This window comes from Argopecten irradians, chromosome 9, assembly GCF_041381155.1.
Source record: "Argopecten irradians isolate NY chromosome 9, Ai_NY, whole genome shotgun sequence".
Classification (NCBI taxonomy): Eukaryota; Metazoa; Mollusca; class Bivalvia; order Pectinida; family Pectinidae; genus Argopecten; species Argopecten irradians.
The window spans coordinates 10,225,250-10,251,939 of NC_091142.1; the positions used below are offsets into that span (position 1 = coordinate 10,225,250).

The 26,690-nt window shown below is 33.8% G+C and overlaps 2 protein-coding genes across 7 annotated transcripts in view; one reads left to right on the forward strand and one right to left on the reverse strand.

Moving 5' to 3' along the window:
- Window positions 1-15,050: 15,050 nt before the first annotated feature.
- Window positions 15,051-21,746, forward strand: LOC138331399 (3 beta-hydroxysteroid dehydrogenase/Delta 5-->4-isomerase type 2-like). Of its 2 annotated transcripts, none has more exons than XM_069278987.1 (5): window positions 15,051-15,153; window positions 16,552-16,842; window positions 17,207-17,371; window positions 17,724-17,945; window positions 18,998-21,746. In XM_069278987.1, exons 2-5 carry the CDS (start codon window positions 16,701-16,703, stop codon window positions 19,555-19,557), a joined length of 1,089 nt encoding a protein of 362 aa, XP_069135088.1. In that variant the 5' UTR covers window positions 15,051-15,153; window positions 16,552-16,700; the 3' UTR covers window positions 19,558-21,746. The 2 variants fall into 2 exon arrangements, with proteins under 2 accessions (XP_069135088.1, XP_069135089.1); XM_069278988.1 differs by having other exon boundaries at window positions 15,100-15,129.
- A 3,288-nt stretch (window positions 21,747-25,034) lies between these two features.
- The window catches only part of LOC138331401 (protein unc-13 homolog D-like), a 42,362-nt gene continuing 40,706 nt past the window's right edge, over window positions 25,035-26,690 (reverse strand). For all 5 annotated transcript variants that reach the window (XM_069278991.1, XM_069278993.1, XM_069278990.1 and 2 more), the window contains exon 27: window positions 25,035-26,442. In XM_069278991.1, coding sequence (XP_069135092.1) covers window positions 26,296-26,442 — 147 coding nt within the window. In that variant the 3' untranslated portion in view covers window positions 25,035-26,295. The remainder of the gene's footprint in view (window positions 26,443-26,690) is intronic.

Genomic DNA, 26,690 nt, shown 5'->3' on the forward strand with positions numbered 1-26,690 from the left:
TGTGTGAACAAAATGGTTTGTGTGTAAAAAAAATATTTTGTATGTGAGGCAGAAATTATTGAACTGATTTTTTATTTTTACATATAAATATTTAAAAAAATTACACAAAACATTCATTGTTTTTACACACAAATTAAAACCATATTGAACACATATAAAACGATATAATTACAAAACAATTTTTTTCTTTTACACCACTTCTTGAATTTTTGCAACGTTCGGCACGCCATAAACATAGCGTTGCTGAATGTAAACATTGTATGCGAACTACTGTACATGTACAACATTGTATATTTATCATACGTACCAAAAGAGAGACTGTAGTAACATTAACGATGTAACTTTTCTGCAGTTGTATGTACACAACTATATGTACATATGTGTTCAAACCTATTTTGATAGGCCTACACGTTCCTCGACCGTATGATACTAACAGTTTCTGATGCGGACCATCATATATCCATCCGCGTGGCTCCAAATTGCACGTGACACACTCAATCTATCGAGAAATAAAGTTGAGTAGCCTTTGGTTTAAATCATCGAGGTTTATACTATCAATTCACCACTGACTGTAAATATTTGCAATTAAAACCTGCTGCACGATTAATTAGTACGATTATTGTACAAAATATAGAATATTTGTCTCACCTTCTTGATTATATGAGTAAAGAACTGCAGCGTCCTTAGGTTTTCTATCAGTACCATTGATATAGGCGTAGTTTTGCCCTTCTGCAGCAAAGATGGATCCGTCTTCAAACTAAATGATTAAAAGAAAAACATGTAAAATAATTCTCCTGTCGAGTGAAGTGACCCGACCGAGATTGGAGTCCGAGTCTCCGGGTTACGGCTTTACCGACTGAGACAAAGAAGCATTCTTAAAGATGCTCCGTTATCTGAGTGGCATATACCTACTTCATAACACTGACAGCAAGTCACACCGACCCTCTCCTTTGACAGGGAAATCAGTTGCTGAACATTTTAAATATTTGCACAGTTGTGATACACGCGCGGTATGATACATCATGTCAAAGTCAATAATGTTTACCATCAATATATTTAGAGATTTTAAAGAATATCATGGTTTTATCTATAAATCTTGTGAATGAATAGCAGATATGTTTCAGTAATTTTTTACGATTAATTTACATTTCTTTCTTTATCCAGAATTGAGCATCATATATGCATATTTTTTTAAAGTTGAATTTTAATTATGTAGAATAGAGCTATCAAATATAAATAAAACGATGAAGTTTCGGAGTTCTGAGCAACGAATAACTGCCCAACTTTCTTAGTTTCTCCTCCAGCGTGGTGCTCAACATAAAGAGAGCGGGACGACTGGTTTGCCCATTATCAGTATAATGTTACCAGATGGGGTATACTTAGCCAGTGTCTTCGGCGCATGATTCATTGAGATATCACTAAATGTGACAAACGTTTCCGTTATAGCAAAAGAGACATACCACGGATACATCTCAGCCTCCCAATACATACAGACAATCTCTCCCGTAGCATACATCGCCTACAGTAGAGGCCTTAAATGATCTGAACTGTTAATATGACGTTAGGCCAAACAATCAACCAACCAACCGCTGAGTATGTCCAATCAAAATTATCCATTCTATCTTGATGTAGGAAGCAGTCTTCGAAAACTTCATACGAACATCTCCGCGAATCCAAAGCTGCAATAAAAAAATATACACTACAAATACTTGTGTATTTATAAAAACATTCCTATCTTAATTACGTTGTACTTACTTTACACCAATACCGTGACGAGCTGCATCCCGAAAAAATTCCCGAAAATTCCATGGCACTATATCCTATATGGAATGAAGTAATGATTGCGCATGCACCAAAGGCGAGCTAAATTATCTCTTATGTCATTTTTTGTGCTAATTAGGCATATATATACACGATTAAACGCCAATTATTGTTCAAATAATGAATATCCTTTACGCTCTGTCGGCGGTGGAGCATCTTTAAATGGAGATTCTACAAAGTACGGGTCATGACACATCCAAAGGAGATTGTGGATGAACACAGTTATGGGTACTGTTTACCACCACAAGCGTAGATTTTGTGATTTTGGCTTGGATTTTTTAGGTACCCATTAGTAGGCGAGACGACAATTTTCGACCAGACAGGGAAATGTCATTACCTAGCATATTTTTTTAGTTAATTCCCGATTCATCAAGCCATAACTTCGTCAATACTTGGTCATTTTTTGTTCATTAAGCACTCGATGGAAAGATAAATTAATTCTCTTTAAGGTAAGATATGCGTCAAGGGTGTATAGAACACATTTATTAAATTATAATCACGGTTTTAAAAAAATAAGTCCGTTTTTTTCTCGACCGCCAAGTTCATACCCTTGATACAATAATATATAATTTAGTATATATAAATGTATACTGTTGGTTAAAAATTTTCGTGCCAGGTCTCTGTGTGTACAAACACAGGTAGGGCCTACAGTAGATAACAGTAGAGTGCTGTAATCTACCAACCGACTCTTAGAATGTAAGTATAAAGTTTCATCGCTGTTTCAATTACTACTATTGCTATATTTTCCTATCTTGTTAAAGTGAATGCAAAATTCGTAAAAACAATTGTGCAAAAAGAATGTGTGTTTGTAAATCAAGAAAACCAGTCCTAAATGCGAAAATCACACATAAATATATATTTTTTACACACAAATATATTTTTTCAAAGAATTATTGGCCTTCCAATAACGTTCTCACATATTGATGCACGCCATGACGGCAATGTAAAACATTGGCGACTGCGTATGCTTGTTTCCCAAGTTCTGACCGAATGTAAACTTGTCTGCAGTAGTAATATGAAAAGTTCAAACCTAATTTTGAAAGCATATTGAAAAGCAAATTGAAGGCGAGAAATAAAGTTGAGATAAGCGTGGAATATGTAAAACCACGGACATAGTGAGCCTTGATTTATATAGTAAAGGCAGAGGACGTTTTAGAAATTTCCATACTTTAAATTTTAGTTCTTCTTCGTACGCAGATCAGAGTGGATTTCTGACGACAAGAGATTTTATTTTTCCAAATTCATAAGAAATTATACTGGTTACATTCACATATATGCCATTTTTACCGACTTTAGCCATCCTTGCCCCGATTGTTCACTTTAATTAACCTACATATCGAATCAGGAAGATGGATTTGATATTCTGCGTTATGTGACAGACTAATGTTTATATTTTTTGTAAATCGGTTATTGGTTACGAATTTTATCTTTCAAATCATTGCTTGAATACGAATAAGGGGTCTTTTAAAAAAAACTATTTTTTTTCCAAATTAATTCCAGTAAACACTTATCCAAGTCAGGCAAGAAAAAATGCAAGACAATTTTAATATATTCAATGATAAAACGTATATAAAAATTGCAGATTCTTGGACAAATTATGTAAATTAATTTGAAATTAATCTCTATATCAAGTCATGTAATTCATTACCAGTTTAATGTTCTTGTTAAGTTTTCAACAATTGTACATGTACATGTATATATTGCTTCAAGAACTCTATTTTTTACTTTACGCCATGCATCATGTATGTATTTCAATCATGTGACCTCCTTTAACATACTATTTTGTGTCAGAGTGAATAAATAAACCTTTAACCCATCCATCGCCGACCGCCAGGCATACGTATGTGACCTGTTTGAAGTCATGCTTGAATATGTGGGCGCATCCGAGATGAAAATTAATGTTAAATAGTGCATGACAGGACTAAGAAATATATTTGTTAATCGATATAAAGATAAAGAATTTGTAAAACAATAACGTCTTTCATGACGGACTTGAAAATAGGCTAGTCCTGAAAATAAACCTGATATTTCCTATCAATAACGAATATATGCCGCTACTCATTATCAAGGTTTTAGGATAATAAAATATCTCAGGTATGTATTTATCTTAAATTGTTTCTTATTCAAAACATGTCTTATTGAATAGATTTTTAAATCATGAAGATACATTGTATAACGCAAAATCCAGATTGAACTCTCATCATAAACAGAGTAAGCTTCACTAGTACACTCTGAATTTTGTGTTAATATTCCATTAAATTTTGTGTTAAGATTCCATTAAATTTTGTGTTAAGATTCCATTAAATTTTGTGTTAAGATTCCATTAAATTTTGTGTTAAAATTCCATTACAAGTTTTAAGTTTAATTTAATCCATTGAAATTTCAAAAATTTCTAGGGATTCCTTTCTTTTGTATATCACTACGCCATTGTATGGCCAAACAGATGCAATATTTCAAAATGTGATCCTATTTTTTTTGGTTATGAGATGATAACAATATAATTTTAAACCAATGGAAGTTTTAGTCCACAGATTAAATCATATAACAATTGAGATAATTAAATAATGTTATATATCCGATACATTTCTTAAGACAGACAGTGTATAAGATAAATGCCTATTGTATCATCAAATAGTTACTAAACGTTGGTAGATATTAATGGCACGATTGTGAGATAATTCATAAAACTTTAATTCAAGAAAGATTAAACTTACTTTCGAAAAACATTTGATTTATCAGTAGCCTCCTTGCCGCATCATTTTTATGGGTACTGTCATTTTCATAAAATAAGACATCATTTTTGGAAATTAATAAAAAAAAAATGCCCCAGCTCTATAACATAAAAATATCCATTTTTAACTCATGCTACAGATAAATGTACTACAATAATTTTAAGTATCGTTAGGAGATCACATGACAAAATAACATATTGTAATTGGCTACACAAAGAAGTACTATTTGCAATAGGTATTGAAGTGGCGCGAAATTGAACGTAAATCTATTGTGACGTCACCATTCCATGCCGTCATTAAAACGTTGCGCTTCGATCAAGACGTCAAGATTGCATATGTGCGGGGACGGAAGCAAATGTTGCTTTTCTACAGAAGACAGCTCACCCATGTTCTATATTGATCTTCTATGAATCTTCATAAAGCTGTATCTCGTTTTAAAGAAAAACAGATTTCTGCGACAATTTATAAGTTGTGATTTTAATGTAACAACATGTTGTTAAAATGAAGATAGCGTTGCGAGGTGTACCTTGTGCTTCTATTACGTTGAAATGAAAACGAGTCTCCTGTGAGGGTGATGTACTAAACCCATTATGGCCTGGTTGGGAGGGCACTATTGTCTCATTGTATTGTATCGTGATGGTATGGTATATTCCATCCCTTGACAATGCTATGAGGCAAAAGTGCCCTCTCAACCAGACCATAATGAATAAATATAAAGTTAAGTTGATAATGCAGTAATCGTTGCATCAGGTTTTAGATTTGTGCGTCGTCTTATATCGAACTAGTATTGATGACAAAATAGCATTGCTGCCATAAAAATGAGGAATGTTGGCCAAAAGCGGAACAAACGAAATAATCCATTTATGAATAACTGCTACAATGCCACGAAGCGAAAATATCAAGAATGAAATAAGCGATTATTGATAAGAAAATGATATAACAATTGTGAGTAAATGTAGCCATGCATATAGCCGAGGTAATCTGGCAGAGGCCTGCCATCATTTCTTTCTCAGCTGTCCGCTTTATGATAATGAAATACAATGTAAATCTATTTTTAATTCTTCATCTTCAATGATCAGTTACTTAAACACGTTCAAACTCTTTTGAAATGTTCTTCAATGTTGATGTAAAGATGAATTAAATCCGTTCATAATATCGTTTAGAGATTCGCTATTGATACCAGAAGATTTACTTTGTATTATCACTCACTGGACAAATAAGATATGCATTAATTATATATATGTTTGTATTTAATAGTTTTAGTTTGTAAATGTTATTATCTTGTCATTTGTAATGCAATTGTAATGTATATGCATTTCTTTTCTAGGCTTGGTCTGTCGCCCAATAATCATATCATCAAAGAATTACTTATTCTGAAATGATAAAAATTATAAGTAAAAATAAGTAATAAACATACCTTTCGTACCCGTGTAGAACAGGAAAACTAAAAAGACCCATGTGATAGGTTTGAGTAGTATCTGACGGGTGAGCTGGACATTTCCCATCTTCCATTAAACTACAGGATGTAGCAGGCTAAGTTACCTGCGCGGTTATGAACTAGATTTTCTAGAATCACAAAATTCTCCAAATTAGAAGCACATTTGAGGTCGTTTAGTATTAAATATTCATAAATGTTATTACATGGTACAGTTGTTATACACTAACATGTTCGTCTAAGAGTAATCAAGCAAGAAAATCGAGATCATCTGAAATGTCGATCTACCAGATAAGAAGGTAAGGGTAACTCGGTCGATACTGAGTTATCAATAATAAGTTTCTGTAAACGATTTTAATCCATATTGCCATAGCAGAAAAAAATTTGTTTGAAAATACACGTCTTAACATACAAACATATTTAAATGTATGTTTTTTTTATTTTGTTTTATGAAATTGAGTAATATACTTTGTTTTTAAAGGAAAACGAATTATGAAAAATTACATGTTAATTGTTAATTTGTGTTAACGATATTTTACGCATAAGGATATATTTATTCAAGCATTTAAATGCCTTCATGGGGGATTTATAGTTCCTAAAATTCTCCCAGGATTGCTGACAAACTGAATAACACTTATTATATAAGTATTCATTGCATTGACTATAATTATGTTATATATATATTGTATAATTTATTAAAGATAATTCACCGCCGGCAGATCCTAAATGATGCTCATCATTTGAACAGTAATTGGTGTTTAATAGGGTATATATATGTTAATTAAGATAAAAGATAATATGAAAAAAATAGTTTGCCTCAGGTGCATGCTCAATCAGTACTTCATTTCATATAAGACATAGTGAAACGGATTTTTTACGGGATGCAATTAATTATTTTTGATATTTCTATTTGGAAGAAAAATTAGAAGCTCAAACTTTTCAATTGTGGTAATGGTGTAAAGTAAGTAGCTTTTGTAACTGAAGAAAAAATATATTTTGTCTGTTCCTTTTTTATTGTCAGCGGTGGATCATCTTTAATATATTGAAATACGTAATCCTTTCCGATGCCGACGACCGAAGTTGATACGGTTATAAGTGCAGTCGGTAAATGTTGCACTGGAAGCCGGTAGTATAACTGTGTCAGAAAGATGTGTGGTAATTTGAATTGCATTTACGGAATCGCTGTTTTATCTACCGATATTAAGAGACATTAGAAAGTCTTCTGATGTAAAATTCGACATTTTTACGTCAAAACGGCATGACAACAATCAGAACGACGTCACGAAACTTATTGTACATATCACTACACCACCGGATGTTATTGGAGAATTATGATCTCATAGATTCCCTTTTTTGTTTGGTAAGGGTATAAAGTATCAGTCCCGAGCAACGGATATATGTATTAATGTACTGACACCATCGATAATTAAGAGGTTACTATCACTGATGTTATATACACCCCTGATATATGTCAATTGATATCCCGAATTAAAAGAAAAAATTATTATTTCTAAATGTTTGTTTTCTTTAATCATTTGTTCACACAATGTTTTAGCCTAAAATGTATAACGGTACGGATGAACTGTTATTATTAAATCGTTCTGCCGTGTATGCTTGGGCCTAAAAACATGTCCTGTCTTAGGTTGTTTCAGTGAGTTATGCATATAATCAGAAATTCTATATTTGTGTCCTCTTTAAAGATAAGTGATTTTTTCACGTAATGAACCTATTCACATCACATCAAAATAACACTTTTAGCCTTTGTTTGACATAAACAAAAAAAGATCGCAATTGGAAAATGTAAATCTGCCAATCGATCCACGCCGTGGAGTATTTGAACTAAATCGAAACTGCTATTGATCAATAGACGACAATTTCTACCTAGATACATATTCTAGCTGTGCCCGTAAATATTGGTTGCGGATAACGAGAATGATAAGTGGATTAGACATTACACCACAGGTGTTTGACTGCATATATATTTTTCTCTATATATACATGTATGTAATACTGTTTATTTGATATATATAGAGAAACGTCTATACAGCCAAATTACTGTGGTTACATATACTGTAAACCAACTTATCTATGCGGGCTTTTAAATTTCGCAGGCAAAAGGAAATCGCAGTAGAACATTTGGAATGTTAATCGTGAAAAAAATGCAAATGGAATTTAGGCGTCATACACTGATGCAGTAGAACATTAAAAATGTAAATCGTGAAAACAAATACCCGCAAAAAAAGCGTCATACATACGTACAGTTGAACATTAGGAATGCAAATTGCGAAAAAACGTCAGGCATAGGTACAGTAAAACATCAAGAATGTAAAAGATGAAAACAAATATCCTCGAAAAGTTCCCAGGCATAGGAACAGTAGAACATTAGGAATGTAAATCGTGGAAACAAATACCTGCGAAAAGGCGTCAGAAAAGGGTACAGTAGAACATTAGAAATGTAAAACCGTGAAAATAAATTTCCCCGAAAAGGCGTCAGGCATTAGTAGATTAGAACATTAGAAATGTAATTCCTGAAACAATATCCGCGAAAAGGCGTCAGGCATAGGTAGATTAGAACATTAGAAATGTAATTCCTGAAACAATATCCGCGAAAAGGCGTCAGGCATAGGTAGATTAGAACATTAGAAATGTAATTCCTGAAACAATATCCGCGAAAAGGCGTCAGGCATTGGTAGATTAGAACATTAGAAATGTATTTCCTGAAACAATATCCGCGAAAAGGCGTCAGGCATAGGTAGAGTAGGTCATAAGAATGTAAATCGTGAAAATAAATATCCTCGAAAAGATGTCAGGCATTGGTAGATTAGAACATTAGAAATGTAATTCCTGAAACAATACCCGCGAAAAGGCTTCAGGAATAGATAGAGTAGAACATTAGGAAAATGAATACCCGCGAGAAGGCGTCAGGCATAGGTACAATAAAATATTAGGGGTGTAAATCGTGAAAATAAATATCCTCGAAAAGGTGTCAGATACAGGTAGAGAAGAATATTAGAAATGTAAATCGTCAAAATAAATACCTGTGAAAAGACGTCAGGCATAGGTACAGCAGAACATTAGGAATGTAAATCGTGAAAATAAATATCCTCGAAAAGTTCCCAGGCATAGGTACAGTAGAACATTAGGAATGTAAATCGTGAAAATAAATATCCTCGAAAAGACGTCAGGCATAGGTACAGTAGAACATTAGGAATGTAAATCGTGAAAATAAATATCCTCGAAAAGACGTCAGGCATAGGTCCAGTAGAACATTAGGAATATAATCGTGAAAATGAATATCGTCGAAAAGGCGTAAGACACTGGTAGAGAAGAACATTAAGAATGTAAGAATGTAAGAATGAAAATAATTCACTACGAAAAATAATTTGACTTCGAGTCATCGACTTGTTAGGTTGTTGGGGTTATTCTTATATCATGTTTCGTGTTGATCTGAAGTATATATATCAATAGAGCAGTCATCCGCCTTCAGTTTGTGTTTTAATTGGTCCGCAACATTTGTAAGAAGAAAAAAACATCTTTAGTATTGTCTAAGGTTTATGATGCCTGTCATACTTACTAGTGGGGGAGGAGAAATAGGTTCCCATGTACCCTTTTTTTCGAAACATGGTTTTTCAGGACCGGTATGATGTCTAGTTTTATTTTATGCTTGTTGCCATTGACAACTAATGTCCCATGGGGGTCATATGGCAGCCATTTTTCAGTAATCAAAAATGGCCAAAATCATACATTCGCAAATACGCGCATAGATAGAGAACTAGACAACACACAGAGGCAAAGAAATAGAGAATACACGGTTAGTATCTTACAATACAAGGTTTATTTTGGTGCGAGACTTAGGAAAGCCGAGATGACGAGGCTTTGCCGAGTCATCTCGGCTTTCCGTGTCGAGCACCAAAATAAAACTTGTATTGTAAGATACTAACCGTGTATTCTGTTTATCCTGCAACCATTATGGCTTTCAAAACGAAAGCAAATTGACAGTTCCTTACTTTGTTTCGCTCGAAGCGAGACGCTTCTTTGATGCGGAGGTAAAGATTCATTCACTTAACCGAATGAGAGTGTACTCCTTTTTTACTGCCGTGGGAAATAAATAAGCGCATTCACAAACAGTAACCGTAATTCTATTCAGGGTGATATATCACTGAAAGGAAATGAAAATACTCAAATAACAACCAATACCCATTAAAGAATTACTTAACAATACATACATTTGTCATGAGCCAAGAAAAAGACGACACCGCCATACGAGATTTTCGATATCGTAAAAATGACGTCATTTCGATGAATGTGACGTCACGTTTTAGCGGGACTGAATGACGTTTCATTCACCGGAAGGTTCAAGTTCTGGGTCAAGTTAGAAAAAGTTCCGTCAGATATGGAACAAATTCACGTGATCGTATTGACGGATAAAGCATATCGTATTGACGGATAAAGCACAAGTTTATCCGGCAGTAGTTATCGGTCAGTATGTGGGACAGTTGCAGGATAAACACATTTCTTTGATATGATTGAAGCATGCTGAATATGATAAAATCATAATAATGACGTTACGTCTTCTCAGTTTTGTAAAATGGCGGAAAAATAAGGAAATTTCAGCTTTTTTCAGTAAAAAAAATCGATAAATGACATAAGTATCATCACAAGATAAAAAATTGATGGACAAAACACTTTGTAACAGTCATTTCGAATTGAACTAACCCTTGTGTAAACAAATAAGTACTATAAAAAGTTAGATCGCGTGCGTAAGGTGGGAAAAGAGAGCCCTCCAAACCGAATAAATTAAAACTCTAAATATTCTGACACAACACATTGTAACAGTTTTTTTCTGAATTGAATTGACTCTTGTCTTAACATATGTGCATAATAAAAGGACACATTTATGTTTTTTAGAAGAAGTGAGATGGACCCTCAACCACCACCATTCATAGAGAAAAATAACATAATTACAAAAAATACATATACTCAGTTAAAAACTACAAATAAATATAATGTCTGCTGAGGAGGAACAGTCACAGACTGAGCCGCCACAACCGGACCCTAGTAAAACAGTCCATCAGAATGAAAGGACAGGGACCGGAGGTAAAAGTCAGTGAAAGTGGACTGACCACGCAAAAAAGCAGCATACATGATGTCCAGGAACGAGGATCCATTAGGGAGAGCCAAAGAAGCCATGAGGGCTATAACCTCATGAGCCCTCACCTTGCATTTTGCTCGAGATTGATCATTAGACTGCTCATAAGCAATCCTGAACACCAGATATGGACTGGGAGGAGAAATTCTCCTGATCCTAGAAGAATACTAACTCGCCCCTAGTTTTATCAAGATAAACCCTAAGCGCCCGACAGGGACAAAACAACCGATAATTCTCCTTAAACTCAATAGAGACTGTCAAGGAAGGAATCTTTGACAAAAGACAGGATCAGTGATTATGGTAACGACAACTATCTTTAGCCCAAGGAAGGCACGAAGAGAGAACAGATGGATAGAGCAAAGGAACCAAAGGCCCATAGGCCAATAAGGAGTCTCCTTCAGTGATTTTACACAAGTGCTTGATTCCACTGTGGAGCTAACTGCCGTACCATAGACCTGTTCAGACTGAACACCCTAATCAAGACAGATAAAGAGGTGGAAATCCGCAATCAGCTGGACAGAGGCCTTTACCGGATCAATCTTCCTATCGATACATCAATCACAGAAGATCTTCCATGACTGGTAGACAGCAAGTGATGAGGACCTTATTGATCAGGCGATGCTAGCTGACACGTCTGAAGAAAGCCCTTTGGAATATGTATTTTTTAAATAGTGGTTTTCAGTTATCTATGCGCGTATATGCTAATGTGTGATTTTGGCCATTTTTGATAACTGAATTCCAAGATGGCCGCCATATGACCCCCATGGGACATTAATTATCAATGGCAACAAGCATAAAATGAAACTAGACATCATACCGGTCCTAAAAACCATGTTTCGAAAAACTGCAAGAGGGGTACATGGGAACCTATTTCTCCTCCCCCACCATACGGTGTATAATGTAATTGAAGATGTTTATTTTTTATAACAGTTACATGTATAAACACGGATTTAAAGGTGAGAAGGATTTGTCACTCGGGGTTTTGGACAAATATATGTATATATAACCAAGGATAACAGTAGTAGGGTACATTATGCCATTTGGTAAACAGAATCTGGCAGAATCCTTTAGTAACGTTTTCCCTGCTCTGTTTCTTGCAAGTTCGTGTCAATTTCAGTTTAATTTCAGGTCAAGTAACTTTTTATGAGATACCTTTTCAAATGCAATGTTGAAGTCTAACTACATTATGTTGATATTTTGGATTCGGTCCAATATTCTTATTCTAATAACTGTTGTTGGTAGGGGAAAATATCAGTTCCTTTTCATGTGTTACACTACTTAATCACATACTATTCATTGTCAATCATTACTAGGAATCGATGTCAGTCAAATTGGACTGTAATTTTGAACGTTGATGCGATTTACATTCTTAGTGTGGTAGTTTACATTAGCGATGCGCGAATCTTCTAAAATTTCCCTTTCCTCTTATTGCTTATGGAATGTAATTTCTTTTGGTTCAACAATTATTCTAGAAGTTTTCGTCACTCATTTGGGATTAGAAATATCAAGACCTGAAGATTTGTTTAGATTTGATTTCCATTGACATTTATTGGTGTGTTGACTTTGACACTGGCAGGTTCTGACTGGTATGGTCTTCTCCCTGACACGTATGTAGTTGGGTTAAAAACTAAACCCAAAATAGTTATTCAATTCATTAAAAGTTTTTCCTGGTTTTAGTATAAGTGTCGTGGTACCACTGTTGGTATACAGAAATGTATGCACATTCGTGAATTTTCTCTGACGTTTTTCCAAAAGAGCTTAATATCATCTTGATGTTTTTACACCAAGTCCTTTTCGTATATGTAGTGCAGACAGTAAATCTGTCATGTCTCAGTATGGCTTTGTGGTATGCTTAAATTTTATCTTGTTTTACAATGTAAGATTTTTTTATATATATATTCGCTTGATATCAAGATGATGTTCCCAACGTTTTCTTGTCTGGGGACAATTCAAACCATCTTTTTATATCTCTTCCCAATCCAGATAATAAATTTATGAGCAAACTCAATTCAGTATTATTTGACTATGTATGGAATGGGAAACCTGACAAAATTAAGTGTTTGAGAGTCTATTGAGTGTATTTGTATATTTAATAGTACTGAATGAAAATCATGAATAAAAAGATAATTATTAAAAAACATGATTATGTCGTCATCAAATGATATGTTTTGTCAGGTTTGTCTGACTACTGTAGGTACCGCGAACCACACGGTATTGGTTGTTTAGTTTGGCTAATTATACTTACGTCCTATTAACAACCAGGGTCATTTAAGTAAGGCATCCCGTGCATGTGATGTCTTGCGTGTATGTGTGCGATGTGCGTGTTCTGGAAAACTGCTGTATATTCCTGTTGTGTCTTCTCGTATAGTATAACTCTTGTCTTTTTATAGAGCTACGTGTATATCACTAAAGTATGCTGTCGAAGACACCAAGCAACACGCTCCATCTGGTCACATTATACTGACAACGGGCGAACCAGTCGTCCCACTTGCCTTTTAGCTGAGCTCTAAGCAGGGGCAGAAATCACTACATTCCGTCAGGGCACAGGGCACATGGTATTAAAAAGTTATTAAGATAGGGTCGTTTCTTTCAAAACTTGGTACATGTAAGTTGACAAACATGTAACTTCGACCAACCTTTAAAATGGCTATTATTGAATTAATTAATTATTTGGCTGTTCCAAAATATGAAAAAAGCTATAGAAATATGAAATTTTAATGGAGATAAAAATTAATTAGAATTAATCACTAAGTTTTCTTTCTTCGGTAGTTGAAATAATTCCGTATTTATCAAATTATGATGATTTTTTTTTTTTTTTTATAGTGTATATCTTCAAAATGCCCTTGTCATTTTCTTTGTAAAACTATTATAATCGTCAGCACATTTAATTTATAACCAAACAATTTATACCTGCTTCAATTGGATATAATTGAATATAATGTTCTTTATTTTCAAAAATTACTTGATGCACATATACATAAGATGAACGTACATTGCACATGTAGAGTGCACGTAATGGGAATCTTCACTTGTTACGCGACGCTACCCAATGCAAATTGGAACACTTTTTGAAAATCACTGTAAATATTATCTTAAATGTGCTTGAGTCCAGATTTTTCTCTCAACATTCCACATATGGACGCCTTCGGTTTTAATTTTATGATTTGTTTGATTGTGTAATTTAACGTCACGTATTATCAACTGGGGCTCTATTTTCACGCACAATCAATAATCGCGCACTTTGATTTCGGGTGACGTCATTTGCAAAGAAAGTGATTATATTCCTGTTTATTCATTTTCATTGTAAAAAGATGATGAGAAACGATCAACAAGTCAGCTTTTAGCCCGCAAAAATGCAGTGTTTATATATGGAGATCAATTTTGTAATGGTATATAAGTAGAGTGGTTTTCAGTCCTAGAATATTTACAAGATGTTACTGGCAGCTTTATAATTGTGGAAATAGCATCGCCAAGAATGCTGACTGTTCAATGGACGATTGCATCGATTATACCAATTATTATGGACACTACCAAGTCCGATGTTTCTTAATGTAAAGGAAATATGTTTGTAATTTGTAAATTTCGGTAAAATAGGCTATCTTAGTGGGTTTTTTCAACCAAAAAAATAAGTTAACTGGTTTTTTTAAACTTTGACATTTAGGAAAACAGTACAAAAAAAATATCAATACATTTTATGCACTTTCGATTATTTTATTTTCTATCTTGTATGATAATAAATATGTATTTTTCATAATATGTTATATTGCATTAGGAAATATATAGTAAAATAACAAAATTATTTGACAAACGACAATATCATTTTAATTCAGAACTGCGCATACGTTCGTACGCAATGAACAGGCCTCGTATGCCTTTTGTACAGAGTGATTAGAGTTATCTTTTCTTATCTTATAAATGACTTCCTGCAGTTTATTTGTAAACATTTGCTCTAGATCTGTTTGCACCAACCTTTGGTGGAGAGTTTCGACTCCGTAGATGGACTTGACTTCTTGAAGGTTCAAATATATATAATTTATATTCAGTGTTCATTACAATTTGTATGTGTCCAGGATATACAATTGTATTATTTCGACTGAAAGTAATTAAATAGAACCGATCGCGTGCGCGGAGTATAACGTTACAACAGGTCGGGAAAAACCACCAATTTGCATAGAGCACAGGGCCTCGTTACTAATGATGATATATATAAGATAGGTCACGTCTATTTACATACATTAATGTTTGTAAATAGACGTGACCTATCTTATATATATCATCATTAGTAACGAGGCCCTGTGCATAGAGTATACAGTACCCCAATTGGAATGTGAATTGGTTACAAAAAATAAATGCTTTAAAATTAGCTTTTCCCAAATATTTTCACAAATCGTATTTATTTAAATATGAGTAACAGAATAGTAGACATATGGAATAATTTGCTGCAACATATTATAGATGCAGATACTGTATACAACTTTGAAGTAATGTTGGATAAACACTGGAACCATAGGTATATAGCACGCTGATAAGTCAAAGACCCACTATAGACTAATATATATCTATATATATAAGTCTATAGTGGGTCTTTGACTTATCAGCGTGCTAAATACCTATGCTGGAACAATATTTGTTTTAAAATCTAATAGTCTATATTGTAGGATCATAGCCATTGATATACTGGAATTTATTTACTTATTTTATGAATGTATATTATTGATATAGATATAGAGGCTTCCAGCCTGCATCCATCAATTGTCCTAATAAAAAATAATAAAATGAAACATAACACAAATGCAAAAACTATAGTTATTTCTATGCGCGAATGTATTGAAAATAGATGCAATATACTAATGCCAATATTTTGAGAAAAGCTGCATCAACAAACAAACGCTTCTACTAAACAAATTTCAGTAATATCTTGGCATATATTAATATGATTCTGCGGTCCAAATCTTTTTCTTCTTTATCTTTGCTTTTCAACTCCGTGTATCGGCATAGTATCTACAATTAAAAACTGCATCAACCAAAATTTAATTAGCAATTTACATAATATCTGTGATGTTATCTATTATTATACATTTATCTTAAGAAGATGACACGATGTGTAATAATAAAAGCATGGCTAGAGATTCCATCATTGTTATCTACATGTATCACAGTTCCCTTTCGTCTACATATACTTTGTCACTACCGACAGTGAAATAAAGGGAAGTAACTCTGATAGGTCAGAATGAAATCCATACACTTGCTACTGTGTATGTAAAATAGTCACTATTAAACAAAAGTCAAACATGTAGTATGTATATGTAGACTTGTCTAGCTATTATCATGATGTAATGAATATTGATCATGCATATTTTCAAAGACTAAATCAACATTTGCTATATATTAATCAATCAGTTTACTCTTTGCAGACCAATATGTGCCTAATTACCCAGTGAAGGTGTATGAAGGGAATCTGTTAGATAAGGAAAAGGTTTGAGCGACCTGTTCAACTGACAACTGCCATCCTGAACTGATGACCACTTATTGCTGAAGTCTTTGAACATTGACCTCATCTATAATGGACTCCATATCTGTTCTTGTAACTGGTGGAAATGGCTTCCTTGGGCAACACATTTTGAAACATCTCCACCTGGAAGCAGATGACCTTAGCCTTCGTGAGATCAGAGTCCTTGACCTTGTATCCTATAGAAACAAGCTAGGTACAGTATAGAATATGTACAGCAACCTAAATAAAAAGCTTATGTCTCCAGTATAGAATTCAAAAAGATAAAGATGACAAAGGATTTGAGAATGATCAGATAAGGTGATGAAGATAGGTATGATAAAGGTCATATCAAGGTCAGATCATTATACAATAAATCCTCGCTAAGGGATAAAAATACCACCTGCAAATAAGACCACTTTTAGGGGTCCTGAATGGCTAATTTCAACACAATCTGTTGAAGTCTGAAAGACCATCTTTTCTTTGTGTTGTGAGAGGTCTTTATAGACAGGTTCGATTGTGTTCAATGTTTATATCTTTATAGATAGAATATCTGTTTATATTAAAATTTGTGTTTGCAGACTATGAGCCAACTTGCCCAGTGAGGGTGTATGAAGGAAGTCTATTAGATGAAGAAAAGGTTCGAGAGGCCTGTAGAGGTGTTCAAGCTGTCCTACACATAGCCTCCTTTATAGAAACCAAAATGTTCCCCAACAAATCCAGACTGACTGAAGTTAACATCAAAGGTATCATCAGTATTAGTAGATTTTCCTACAAGATAGAATTAGTGATGGGTCATTGATCAAAAAAATAAATAGGAAATTAGTTGAATAAAAACCCAATAAAACCGATAATTGGTTACAAATTTGAATAACCAATGAATCAGAGTTGTTTGGAAAAGGCCCTAAATCTTCAAATTTGTGTCATCAAACATTTTTTTTTTCATAATTCAACATTCCGATATTATATTCCGGGTTCTGAGGACGACTCGCTTAGAGTCGAAACATGTCAACAACTATCTGATTAAAAAATCAGCTTACTGGAAGGAACTACCGTGTTGGACTCGCTCTTTTATACACATTCCGATATTTGTTTCAGGTACCCAGACACTTGTAGACATCAGTAAGGAGGAGGGTGTGCCATACTTTATCTACTGTGGCAGTGTAACGTGTGTACAGGGATATGAGGAGGTACTCGAAGGAACCGAGTGCACCCTTCCGCTTCTCCCGGAAAACAAGCTCCTGTTTAGGCACTATGGAAGCAGTAAACAGAAAGCCTTGAACATCGTCCTGCAATCTAATGGAGACAAGTTACCACAAGGTTTGTATTTTATTACAACATACTGTGAAACACTTTATTTTTGCAAGATACATGTTTTCATGTAATTTTTCGATTCGAAAGAGTTTGAAAATAACGATGGTGTGAACAATTGTTTTATGCGAAAATACATTTGTAAAGTTGATTCAAGTAATATCAATACTATTGTGAAATAACAGTTTATGTTTAATTTATGGAATAGAAACCTCAAAGGGGCATTTACTGTTTGAAACTGTCTGAGGGTGTCAAAATGAAATTTAATCGAAAAAAGTTCATTTTGTAAAAAAAATTGTAACTTTAGATTTATATATATTTTTTTATAATTATATACTACATTATTGATACATGACAACTTAAAATAGGTAATTATATCATTAATACCTAAACAGTATACATCTTGATGAACATTATTTCTAATTTGCTAGATGAATTGAGGTGTTGCATGTAAATTGTCTGTCTTTGCATATTATAGAGTTAGCTCCCTTGTGGGTAGAAATCGATTGTGTGGTCATTATTTGTGAACGCAACATTCACATTGTTTTCTTCAAAAAGTATGACGCTACACTAACAAAAACATGACGTCACAATAAGTACCTACTTGCAAGGCAGATAACTCTATATTATGCAAAATCATTACATAAACATCCTCGAAACTCCAGGGTTTCGAATTAATTATGATCTCTACACTCCTGGACTATTTCACAATAAAACTGAAGGTAGCTCAGAGGAAACACTCTAAACCTATCTCAGACCAGCAAAACTTTTCTTTGAAGACTACAGTGAGAGAGACGCCCAACTTCAAAGCCACACAGTCATCCACAGTGTACCATTATATGGCTCTTTGATGTGCATCAAAGGACTAAATTACCTGTGTTGTTCTGTTGCCTCCAGTTTTACTATGACATAGTCCAGGGGTATAGAGATCATAAGTAATCAGAAACCCTTGAATATCGAAGGTGATACAGAATAAGATGCTCTGGAATACAAGGCACATACACCATTTCCAAGTTAAAAAGGAGCAGTTTATAATCCGGTAATTGTTTGTGTATTTATAGGAGATGAGATGAAGACGATGGCACTCATGCCTACTACCATGTATGGAGAACTGGATCTGGGTTGTTTTACATTAGGTCTTCAGGCAGCTCACAAAAACAATGGCAGCATGCCAAAGACTGGCTCCGAGACAGCTGTATGTCAATTTGGATACGTCGGAAACATCGCCTGGGGCTTTATCTGTGGACTGAGAACCCTGATCAGACAGTCCGACCTGGTGGCAGGTCAGTATTTCCTTATAGCTGATGACACACAGGTTCATCCTTTTAACAAATTACAGCAGGAGTTTTTGGAATGTCGTGGATTGAAATACACCACATACAAAATACCAGGCTTTGTAATGTATCTCATCACGATCCTTTTAACCATACTGGGATATCTACTGTATCCTATCTATACTCTAGATTCAAGCCTTACATATTCTGGGTTTTATTTTACACAAACATCATTTTCCTTTACCTATCAAAAGGCAAAGGATTTCCTGTCATACTCCCCTAGGTACAATCCAGAGGAGTCCCTAAAAGCTTCTAAACAGTATTACTCGTCTATGGATCTCAGCTAACATAATGTTAATGGGGAATAACTCTTATTGCTAACAGTACTGACGAAAAGGCTTACAACGAAGCATTTTTTCATTTCCTGTCTAGTTTTCTGTAAGATGATTATTATATGTATATTATGATCTATACTTATTGTAAAGTAATTTTGTTGGTCCCTTTCAGTGTATTTTAACTGTGTTTTAATTGCTCTACTTGGCCTGATCTGTATATAGGGGCATAATCTATGCTGCCAAACTATTCTGCTTTGTATAAAAAAACTTTAGACAAACCTAAAGGGACGTAACCCATGTTACTAAATTGTACTCCTTTATGCTCCGCTTGCAAATGTAAAGGGTCATAATTGATACTCCCTAACAATACTCGTGAATGTATGTACATATAATACATAAGTTGCAAACTAAAGGGAGATAATCTAGTTGCAAACTAAAGGGAGATAATCTAGTATAAAATTCAGCTGAGAAGTAACAGCAACAAGTTACAGGCAGAAAGCCGGTGTACTCAACTAGCTGCCAATTGTGATAAAGGGACATAACTTAATTCTACCTGTTTAATTTTCACAAATAAGCTTTTTGATTGCATTGTGGAAGCATAATTATAAACAGAGAAATACTTTTGGCCAACACTTCAAAAAATTATATACATGTGTAATAGAATTATTAGAAATAGACTATGAAAGCAAATACTCAATACTATTCTTATCTGACCTTAAACTTTCTAAATTGTTATGATCGAACAAAGTTCACATATTTATCACACATGATAAGTCTCATGGTCTTTTTGAAGGTATACATGTACCTTCGGTACTAACTTTTCCATCGTAAAATCACCAATTTTTAGTTTTTAAAATAACAGATATTCTTATGAGCATAATAATGATGTAATTTTGCATGTTTTGTATTTTTATCTTTATGGTATTAGATCTGAAAGAATTTTGGTTGTTACCATTTTGTTGTTGTTTATATTTCTTTTATATATACTCTTTACTTTAACAAATATTATTGTTTTGTTAATTAATTTGATTTTCACATTATGCCTTTACTTACAGTTACAGTGTGCATTATCTTATATAAGCATTATTGTTGTTTCCTTTTATTAATGATATTTTAAGCAACTAGATAGTTTTAACTTGTACCCTAGAAATTATACTCATTAATTAAATAAAGAAGATATTCTAATGATTTTTTTTCTGTTACCAGTAATTGTATTACCAAAGTATTATAGATTATACATGTATGTCATAATATCATGTCATATGCTATGTACATGTATTTTTTAAATCTTTGTTTTGTATTTTATCCAAATTTACAAAGTGTTCATGTATGCTGATATTTACAAGATTCAAATCATCGTAATTAGTAAAAATGATATATTTAAAATTTTGTAAAGGTTAAATCTTAAAAATATAATTATATAATTATGTTGTTAAGGGATCTTATACATATAGATCTGTTATTGGTTATCTATGTTATCTATATTCTACTGTGTCTTCTTCCATACTTCACAGGAATATCCTGCGGATTCTAATATAAGATTACCGTCTAAAAATTACGTGACATCATCAGTGCATCCAGTGTTAGTGCGGTGTGCATTGTCGACAACCTCATCAATTTTGACACCTAACATCATTCCTGTGATAATGGTGTGATGAAATAGCTGGAAAGCAATGAAAATTTCATATTTTATTTATAAAGTATGTGGGGAAAAAGAAGCAAACATGGATCTGTCAAGTGTACAGGAATATCTCAGCCCTCATGAAAGATTTTGGCCATCGTTACCCTTGGCAAGCCTCGGGTTGACCAGCCAAAATCTTTCACTCAGGTTGAGGTATCCCTGTCCACTTTACAGACCCATATAAAATTCCATTAATATATACTGGTGATCAGTGTTATCAATACTCTTGTAGTGGTGATCAGTGTTATCTTTACTCTTGTAGTGGTTATCAGTTTTATCAATACTCTTGTAGTGGTGATCAGTGTTGTCAAAACTCTTGTAGTGGTGATCAGTGTTATCAATACTCTTGTAGTGGTGATCAGTGTTATCAATACTCTTGTAGTGGTGATCAGTGTTATCAATACTCTTGTAGTGGTGATCAGTGTTATCAATACTCTTGTAGTGGTGATCAGTGTTATCAATACTCTTGTAGTGGTGATCAGTGTTATCAATACTCTTGTGTTATCTATACTTTTGTACTGGTGATCAGTGTTATCAATACTCTTGTAGTGGTGATCAGTGTCAGTGTTATCAATACTCTTGTAGTGGTGATCAGTGTTATCAATACTCTTGTAGTGGTGATCAGTGTTATCTATACTTTTGTACTGGTGATCAGTGTTATCTATACTTTTGTACTGGTGATCAGTGTTATCAATACTCTTGCACTGGTGATCAGTGTTATCTATACTCTTATACTGGTGATCAGTGTTATCTATAATCTTGTACTGGTGATCAGTGTTATTTATAATCTTGTACTGGTGATCAGTGTTATCTATACTCTTGTACTGGTGATCAGTGTTATCTATACTCTTGTACTGGTGATCAGTGTTATCTATACTCTTGTACTGGTGATCAGTGTTATCTATGCTCTTGACTTATGTATCATAATTTTCGTAATTATATCGTGTATACATTTTGCACGCCTAATAATATATATAGCTATTTTAAGTTCATCACAATATGCCTAGTATTATATTAAGCTTTTTATATTGATGATATGCTTAGTATTTTAGTATGCTATTGATATCGATATTATGCCTACTATTATTATTCTATTATGGCCCTTTCCAGAGGGAAATGTTCTCTCTATAGTGTTGTCTGGTGACGTATAGTCCCCGAGTCGAAGATGAGGGGACTATACCTGGCCAGACAACACTATAGGAGAACTGTTCCCGAGGGAAAGGGCCATAATAGATTTAGTGCGTCACATGACATTTATTATGACATCATATATTTGGTTGCGTGTAATTCCCGGGGGACTATACTTTGGTATAGTTCCCGTAGTCAGGTATAGTCTCCTGTAGTCAAGAAGGCATGGAACTGACGCAAAATAGACCATGGCCTTTATCCAATCGCATTCCTAGTAATTATCACGTGATGTACTAGATTGAGCCATTGATACTATGCCTAGTATTATAATAAGCTATAGATATTGATATTGATATTATGCCTAGTATTAAATGAGCTACATGTATTGATATTGATTATATATTATACCTAACTATATATTATAAGTCTATAAGCTATTGATATTGATATTATGCCCTAGTATCATATTAAGCATTTGATATTGATATTATGCCTACTGTTATATTAAGCATATATTGATATTATGCCTACTATTATATTAAGCTATTGATGATATTATGCTTAATATTATAAAAAGCTATAGATATTAATAATAATATATTGATATTATGCCTAGTTATATTATGCCTAGTGTTATATGAAGCATTTAATATTTATTTTATGCCTAGTATAATATTAAGCTATTGATATTGATATTATGCCTAGTATAAGCCTCAGATGAGATTGACAATGATCATATGATACTCCTACTTTATACTTAACGTTCCAAAAGCAGGTTCAAGGACAGCAGATAAAGTGCCTACGTAATTTCAATTGAAAGACTGATGAATCCCACTCACTAAACTAGCTAATAGGACAATGATGAGATTTTGACATGTGATGCATAATAAAGATTCTATATTGATCAAAATGTCTTGTCATTTTTATTTGCCTTTAAGAATAACCATCAGCGGAAACGATATATATGTGATGTCTAAGCATTTAGCAGGAAAATGTGAAAGGACTGTGTATAAATTTTGACCCTCAAAGCCATTAATTACATGACTAAGTATTCAGAAATTCAGTTGTTGAATTTGAAATATTCAGTACATACATGATTAATTTGCAATGGAAGTTTACTATTTGCAATTTTAGTTGTCATAGTAAGCGTCCGAAATGAAATAAGCGAATTTGAAAATGTTATCATTTTCGACTGTTTTGATAGTAATTTTTGTCCAAGAATCAATAAAGATTAATATTTAACAAACTTAATATTTTCTGAGAATGTGTAGGTACTTTAGATACATCTTAAGGATGTGCTCTATAGTTTGTAGACAAAACGTGGACACCATTGCCTACTATGTCAAAAGTTTTATATTTCATGATACACAGCCATCGGGCCTACTGTGTCATCCAAGATTTACTTTATTGGAAGTACATGGTCTGGAATATTTAATGTGTAAAGTACGAGGTCGAAGAACATGCACCGTAAGTGTTATGTCCCAGATTACTAGAGGCCCAGAAACAATATGCTATCATGCTGCAATATCGTTAGATCTGGTCAATGCATATTATTCTATGTCACATAGTTTTCCATGCGCCGGCGAAGATATACTACTAAATTGATACACGCCATCAGAAATCCAATGGAACATTATATACAAGACAACTCGAGCAAACGGCATGAAGAAACATGGCAGCTATAAATAGCATAACTTGTGCATGTTCGCATACTCGACCAACGAAGTTAGCATGTAGCATGATCAGGTTTGGCATTCAGCAAAACACTTTGCAATATGAGACTTTAGGAAATTTCGGAGGAACTAAATTACAGACTTTCAAGATAATATCAAACCAGCTTTCTTTACGTGCTCTGTGCATTGGCAGATGGACGTGAGTCAGGAACATGTGTTCTTGCACATATGCAGGACGAAGTCGGTGCAAATGATCTACCTTGTCCGCGAAGGACAGCAGCGTGCACATAATGGTGTAGAAGGGATTGATCATATACATTTGCCATCAGAATCAGCATTAACAACTCAACAGACATTGACATGTGGTCTTTGTTTTCCAAACAGGTTGATAGTTGACAGAGGCACGGAAAAAACAGATTAAAGATGCATATGAGAGAAAATGGCACAACCAAAATGATCTGTTAGTAAAATGATAGTAGGTTACTCGAGGCTGTACAAAGTACAGGTACAATGTATTACTTGATCAAAGAGATGGACGATGACAGGACTCGACGGAGAAGCAGGGAATGAACATTTCATAGGATCACACACAATGTGTTATAAGCAGGGAATGAACATTTCATAGGATCACACACAATGTGTTATATTGATTGATTGCTTGGTGGTACTGTACTGGGTCTTGATCATAACAATCGAGTAAGGAGGATCCACCTGCGTAAAAGCCATAATGCACCAACTAGAAGATCGTGTTTATTTAGGTAATCACTATAAAAAGTTTTGGCAAGAGTCAATTTACCGAAATCGGTATTTAACCGAATAAATATTATTTGTAATTCACATTTTTCGACAGCGAACATTTCAACAGAATCGCTTGTGTTTGAAATCATTTTTTCATCCGAAAATTTACTTTTTATAGGACAAAATGATTAAAAGAACAAGACTTTCATTCATCATCTTTTGATGCATGTGCTTTTTTGTGAAAAATGAAACTAGGACAACTATTTAGGGTATTTCATTATTTATTCAACAAAATAATAAACAAAACATGAAAAAGAAATATAAATTTAAATAATACTAATAATACATAACGCAGTCAGTAATAAAACAATGTTATTTAGTAAATTTAATATGAACTACATTTAAAACATAGTATAGGTCGTAATATATAATGAATAACGCTATGAAACCGGGTTAGAAAGGGGGGTAATCATCGATCACCTTGGAAAGTTTGGGGAATGGTAATCAATTATTTTGATATTAAAGGGAGATAATCGTCAACTATTTCGGTAATCATCGACCACCTTGGTTAGTTTGGGGAATGGTAATCAATCACTTTGATCTTAAAGGGAGATAATCGTCAACTATTTTGGCTATGTAATAAGTAATGATGTCGTGTATATTTTCTATCAAAAGCATGTTTACAATTATTGCACTTATTTTTGCTACAAAATGTTTTAATATACATATATGTACAATATATATCTGCAAGTTGAACACATGGGAATAACGCTTTCTTCTACAAGTTAATTAATTCAGAACATCAGGATATTGTGGTATTTTGATATCTCCACATATATTCTTAATTGAAATTAATTGACATTAATATGATGAGAGATTCTTTAAAGTCATTTGCGAACAAGACATTTTGTTTACCACAAGTTATCTGTATTACTTGTATCACATCTGATCACAAATAGTCGACAGATAACAACATCAGATTGGATAAGGAATTACATGTACTCTATTTTGCACCGTCTCCGTTCAGTTTGCATTTAGATGTTTGTTCCACATTTCAGACCAGTCAATGGATAAACGTAAAGCACACTAGCACTATTGCATCACAAACTGTTATTTAGACAGGAGACACATATCATAATAGAGCTATATCATCGGTGTATGATGAAGGTAAGTACACTTAAACTAATAATGGCGTTTAACCAGTTTCCTTGGCTTTATTGGATTTTATGCGATCTTGATTTAGGAATCCTAAAACCAATTGCATGTCCTGGGAAGCTTTATGTAAATAACAATTGCGTTAAGAAGTAAACTTAATAGTAAACTTGAGGTAAGATATCACAGACTTCTCGTAGCCATCCATCTTTCCTAGCCAGCTATCAGTTATAATCGCGTTCCAGGAGTTAGTTCCTGGTAAAGCTCTAGGCGTTAATTCCAAGGAAATGCACACAGGGAAGCAGGGATTTCCATATATATGTGAGGCAATTAGCTTCTGCAGGAATGGACATCTGCTGTTACTAATTTATTAGGAGCTCATGTTTTTGGACCTTTAAGAAACGAGAAGAAGCTGGACATTTTGGACGGTTGATCTGTCCGGACTGTTTTCACGTCCAGGAAGCGTTTCCTCTCTGTCACGTAATGTTTGGCTGACCGATCCCACGGTATCCTCTCCGTCAACACCTATAATAAGGTAAATAATCAAATAATAAAGAAATAAAAAGACATTTACATATTGAAACATGGTTTTTGACGAAAGTCATTATTCAAAATGTATTCATAGATTTGATACAATAATTTTCTTTAAAACAAAACCAACTCATACAAAGACTTTTTGACGTAAACTGGCATGCGACTTTAAGCATTTTCTTTAGAAAATGGCTTTTGTTTTCACAACCATAACCAGGAAAAAACAAAGCACTTGTCCATGA